This window comes from Sabethes cyaneus, chromosome 2, assembly GCF_943734655.1.
Source record: "Sabethes cyaneus chromosome 2, idSabCyanKW18_F2, whole genome shotgun sequence".
NCBI classification, from domain to species: Eukaryota; Metazoa; Arthropoda; class Insecta; order Diptera; family Culicidae; genus Sabethes; species Sabethes cyaneus.
The window spans coordinates 149130726-149136725 of record NC_071354.1 but is presented as its reverse complement, the minus strand read 5'-3'; the positions used below and the strand labels follow the sequence as shown (position 1 = coordinate 149136725).

The following is a 6000-nucleotide window of genomic DNA, read 5'->3' as shown; positions in this document are numbered from 1 at the left end:
AAAGTGCCTCACAATGTTCAACTTCTTCGCTCCGGGGTGGAACTGGCAATACGAACAAAGAATCGAGCGTAGTTGCTTGACTGTTTTCGCCACGGCTGCTGCAAAACAACCGATAATGCTGTGAATGTTTTCTGTACACTACAGGGTTATTTGGCGATTTGGCGATTCATAGGTGAATTTATCACCAGGTGACAGCATAATCGCATAAAAATCGCTAAAGTCAGTCCATGCTTTTAAATATAGCTATGCGTTAGCATTTAATTTATTTAAATATTAGATATCAATTTTGCTGTTACCCGCATATTTTAATATTTAATTCATTTATAAAATAATAGAACGCGTACTAATAATTAATTTTTTTCTCGTCTTACCTAGGAACTTTCCCGACACTTGCCGGATGTACGATGTTTACGCTATCGAGGCTGCCCGATGAGAGTAACCCATCGCCCAATGTTGGCAACGGTACCGATAGCAGCCACAGCACCAGCAACAGCAACGCAAGCACTGTTAGCAGTGTTTCCGGTAGTGGCGTCGCAACCACCCTCGACGCAACCGACTCCTCGGGCGCAGGAGTCGCCACAAGCCCGACCGCTTGGAATCTCGAACTTGATCTGCCAATGATCGAAGAAGACATGCAAGTGATCGACACGATCGATCAGAGCTACTGGAACGGGAAGTTTGTTCCACCACCCCCAAGACCACCATTTCTGGAAGAATCCATCGCTCCGGATGGTCTCACGACGTGCGACTTATGCAGCTGGGCCTGGCAGGATAAGGGCACCTTGTCCCTTGACGGAGCTATCAGTGAGTCAGCAATAGCCTTCAGCATGTGAATTATTATTGATGGTTTTAGTAGAAGAAATTTTCTCCCCACCCGCAGATACCAAGGAGTTCAGCTGGACTTTCACGCTGGTCGTAGTTTCGCTTACATCAGCTGTACTTGGTGCCATAATTATGATAATATTTCTTAGGTGTAAGAGGTAATGCTTTCACTTATTAAATGTTTTCAATAAGCATCACAGTTTTGTTTTTTTTGTTTCTTCAGAATACGGTCTAATCAGAATGGAATACGAACGCTATGCTTTGATTCGAGCAGTACAAAGGATACGACGGGACTCAATTTCGATAACCAAACATCAAAAAATTCCACAAACGGGTCGTGTAGTCCCAGGAGTACCAATTCGGGGTTGTGGACGTGGTTTAGTAGCCGAAAGAATCTATCCACACCGGAGCAACTGGTCAATTCTCACACGCTGCCGGTGGAAAATCATTACACCCACATGGATGACAACAACTATAATCCGGTTCAGATAGATGAAGCATCGTATGCTGAAGTAGGTAACGAAATGGGTCCATCTGAAACAAATTCATATAAATCGAGCTCCGTGCATCATGTAAGAAAAAATTTCATTTTGGAAATTACAAAAAATTTAATACTATTTTTATCGATTTAAGGGAGGCGATAACGACGTGTTGATTATGAACTGTCCTTTGCCGGCCATTCCCACTGGATCGCATAGTGGAGGTGCCAGTGGGTCGGGAAGTGCATACTATTCCGGGCTGCTCAACAGTGCCGACATGCCTGGTGATGACGACGAAGACGAAAGGCCGTACGAAATTGTCGACCTAAAGGAGATGTCCTCGCCACACAAAAGTCACAATGTACAAAGTCACTTACTGAATGAGACCAACAATTTGCTGACCATCGAAAAGCACTCCGAAGGCTTACCTGAAGGTACAATTTCGGCATCCGATTATGTTTAGCTACTTTTAAGAGTTTCTCAACATACAGTTCTCTGGTTTGATGTTGTTTTGTTCAACCATTGTGAATGGAGAGGCTCACGTTAGACGCATCAGTAAGCTAATCTTTGTTCTTTCTTTTAGTTATGGCTTATCAACAAGTATTTCACTAAAATGTCTTTCTTTTCGAATTACTATGAAAGTTCAGCATTTCATTGTAATTTTATCTAAAAAACAGTGCTTACTTTAATTGACTGATGCGTCTGATGAGTCTCTGAGGTTATGTTGAAAAGAACAAAAAGCAAAGCAATTAGAAAGCGACAGCACGAAGCATAGGATATTGCGTTTCTATTAAAAGTAGATTTAATGAATCTTGGCGGATCAGCTGCCCCACTGTGTCCAAAATAAAAGCAAATAAGTTGAAAAAAAGAAAGGTTCTTGAAATTTAGATTCAGGCGAAGAAGGGTTATGTTTAGGTGTTTTTCTTTTGTGAATAGTTTTTCTTTAGGCATGTGTATTTATTTTGTAGACTTTTCACGAGAGAAAGTTGATGACGCTAATTGCTAACTTATTGTAGAATGTTACGAATGCACAGCAGATATAGCGCAATCAAACATTGCGTATCTATCTAGACAAAGTCTGAGCTAGAAAGCAAAACATTCCGTCGCAAATTTTGAACGACCCCTCCTCCTTCTACCCCAACGTAGAGTTGTGTGATCCTCTAGAGAGCCTTACAGTGATCGACCTTTAGATTAGTAGAGAAATTGTATTTAATTGTGAAACGTTTTGATATTATATATCCAATTACGGGAAAAACAACGAACGGCTTGCTCGATGGACTCATCGGGTGCTCAACTTGTGTGCCGATAAAATAACAATCATTAGAGATTTTAGACGTTTTTACATTTTTCCAACGTAATGATAAAAACCTTGTACAACCTAGTCGTAAGTCGTAACGAACATATTTGTATGCTATTTACCCATTCCATTTGATGGTCCGCAATAGTTTTTTAAGGAAAGTAAAACGTATTGTGCTTGAGAAAAATCACACCCCAGTTTCGAACTGAATTCTAAAACCACCCAATTTTAGCACAGGTAGAAAAATAAAGTAACATTTCGAAGAAATGGAATCATCAAACAATGAATTTTATTAAAGCAATAATTTATCAGCGAACTTTGTTAGATTTACTTTATCCAAACGTCCAAAAAGTTACAATAGATAGCAGTGGTTACAAATTATGTTAGTTTAGCTCTATTTCGAAATACGTCTATCCGATCTTTTTATTTCTTTTTTTTTTATTTGTTTTTTTCTCTTACTTCAACGAACAAGAGGCTTATTAAAGGAAAACTATGGAATTGGTCAATTTTAGTTGACAACAATCATTCTTAGGGCTGGCCTAATCGTTGGACTAAATACTTTCAACAACTCTTTTAAGTTCCAAAGGCCCGCGTAGAATTGGTAATGGGAATGGGCGTAGAAATGGGAAGTTATCAGCCTGACTTCATGGAGGGTCGGGGTACAACGGACCAAACCTTCACCCTGCGGCATATATCCTCCAAAAGTGCCACAAATTCCGAGTTCCCGCACATCATCTGTTCATTGATTTTAAAGCCGCATATGATAGTGTAAACCGACAAGAGCTATGGAAAATTCTCGACGAAAACGGCTATCCAGGTAAGCTTACCAGACTTATCATCGCTGGATGGAATCCAGTGCTGTGTGAGAATTTCAGGTGGAATGTCGAACCCAGTCGAATCTTGTAGGGGACTTCAACATTGCGATTGAAGGTACTATAAGATGACCGGCAATTGAAATGCGGACAAAATGACAGAACCCGCTGAGGCAGTATCACAACTATCCCGCAAAAATAATTTTTGCAACGAATCCGGAAGGAACAAGCCTAAGAGGGGCACAGCGAGCGAAGTGGCAAGACCAGGTGAAGGGATCAATTCCGATGTAGTGGATTGCATTCGCGTCTCTCACACCGAGGACCCGGGTTCAAATCTCAACCCCGCAGAAGTCCCGAATGACGTAAGCTGTTATAGTGAGTATAATAAAAAAAGACCAAGTGGAGCTACATCTAGAATGCACTGTGCACCCGCGGAACTGGCGATCAGCTGCTATGAACCGAATTAGATGGAGGAATTAAGTTATGCAGGCCTTGTCATAAGACGTAAGGTCGACTAAGTCAGTAAGTAAGTAAGTGAGTAGACGAACAACTTTTCCAAAGAAAATAATATCTTAGGTTACCTAGATCTTTTTTTATATTGTTTATGCAGGGAAAAAATCTTCATAGACAGCACCTTCACGGTGCCGAATAGGATTCGCAAGGTGCCAACATGCGCCTACCTACTAAAAACTCTCCTGCTGCCCATTCCTGAACCCCTCCCGGAACTACCGTTAGGTTTTACTTCAAGAGGGAGGACATGCCTAAGCACTCCGAATTATCCGTTGCGTATGTGGGCTCACACAACACCCTTGTCACTTCATACCGCCACTACCCTTTACCTAGGGCCTGGGCTGCCCAATCAGCCCAATACTGACCCTAGCTAAGCTATGTCAGGCCCTGTCGTTGCAAACGTTCTAGCTGTTGCAACTCCGTTATCACATCTGTTGCCGCTCTATCGACGGCACCCCATGCGCGCTGCTCAGCGCACATTCCTGCACGATGTTTTCGGCGTTGGTGTCTTCCCCAACGACCGCAAGCATCACCCGCCGAGTGGTCGTGAAACGCGGGCAGTGAAACATCACATGCTCCGCCATTTCCTCGGCTACCCGCCCACGCGTATGTAGATACTTCTTAAAGCATCCATGTCCCGACAGAAACTGGGTAAGGAAAAAGTTTACCTCACCATGTCCTCTACCGATCCAGGACGATATGTTATGGGTCAACCTATGGGTCCACCTACCATGATCGGTGCGATCCCATTCCGCCTGCCAATGCCTAACTCTGTCCCTAGCGCCCCTGACGTTCCTCTGCCAATGGCACTCAATATCCTCACCTAGAAGCATGCATATGGGAATCAAGACTGCAATAACCCCAATCGCATCCAAACGATATGGTATGGTAGCCGCACGCAACACGCAATGCCAACAGCCTGAACACCTTGTTCAGACATGCCAGATTGCACTTACTCTCCAAAGCCGGGGTCCATGCTGGTGCACCATACCGTAGTACCGACATGGCAACGCTGGCCATCAGGCGTCTCTTACTGCTGCTAGGACCGTAGCCGTTCGGCATGATCATGGACAGCGCAGTAACCGCCATTGACACTTTACCACAAGCATATTCCACATGGCTGGTGAAGTTCAGCCTGTTGTCTGTCATAACACCCAGGTACTTCACACTTCGTTTGGAGATAATCACCGGCACCGGTGTGGAGGTAGGGATAAGAGTTCTCGCTTATTGGCTATATGGGGTCGCGAAAAGTCGAATGCGGCTTTGTTCGGCACCATAACCTCGCTGGGCTTATAAGGGGAGGGGGGTACACCTAATCATGACGATTTGTGACGTAGGGGTAAGGGGGGTTGAAGTTATGTGACGTGACATGCAATAAAAGTCAAATGTACATTTATTCGAGGAATTATAATTTAGCCTTCATTTTAAGATACAACTATAAGCTATTCCATGTTACACCAATTCCACCAATTAAATCAATTCGTATAGGTATGCTACGTAGACTCTTTAACGACCGTCTATTAGTGTTCTTATTGAGGAGATTGCTGTAATACTTTTGACTGCGCGGAAAAGTGTTATCCGGTGGTGGCTACGGTGGAAGACGGAGAAGGAGAGGGACAGAGGAGACAGGAAGAGAGAATGGAGTCTGTTCAGGATGAACGAAGTGAGAAGAGATCGGTTCGAGACAGCTGCTGAAATGCCTTTTACGAGCTCGGCAGGGCAACTAATCTACTCGTCGCCAGTCACAGTTGGTTAAATAGTTCGGGAGTTCAAATTGCTAACGTAAGCACGTGCGGGCGTTTCCCAGTGATCCCGTGAAAAACCCAAAAGAACATAGAATTGAGCTGAGGGTACAGTCATGTAATCGGCCGAGCAGTAAACCTCGAGTGCTTTGAAATCTTCCTATTTGCCAATTTGGCGCGCAGATTCCATACTCCAAAGATGCGCGGCAGACCACAAGAGCACGTGGACAACCCCGCTAGCCGTAGCTACAATATTCGAACGGGTGTTGCCGGCATCAGAGCATCGTTTCCAGAAATTAACCCGATTCGCAGCTGCAATTCGTCGTTTTACTTCGCAA

The 6000-nt window shown here is 43.8% G+C and overlaps 1 protein-coding gene across 1 annotated transcript; it reads left to right on the top strand.

Moving 5' to 3' along the window:
* The first annotated feature begins 404 nt into the window (after positions 1-404).
* On the top strand, positions 405-1764 carry LOC128738021 (uncharacterized). Its single transcript, XM_053832827.1, has 4 exons — positions 405-804; positions 857-980; positions 1046-1394; positions 1456-1764. The coding sequence occupies exons 1-4, from the start codon at positions 405-407 to the stop codon at positions 1762-1764; spliced, it is 1182 nt and encodes a 393-aa protein (XP_053688802.1).
* Positions 1765-6000: the final 4236 nt, after the last annotated feature.

Bases quoted from the DNA above. Each gene is read 5' to 3' on its own strand.
- LOC128738021 (XM_053832827.1), top strand. From the start codon at position 405: ATGTTTACGCTATCGAGGCTGCCCGATGAGAGTAACCCATCGCCCAAT. The intron at 805-856 runs GTGAGTCAGCAA...TGGTTTTAGTAG, and splicing joins GTCCCTTGACGGAGCTATCA to AAGAAATTTTCTCCCCACCC. The intron at 981-1,045 runs GTAATGCTTTCA...TTGTTTCTTCAG, and splicing joins ATATTTCTTAGGTGTAAGAG to AATACGGTCTAATCAGAATG.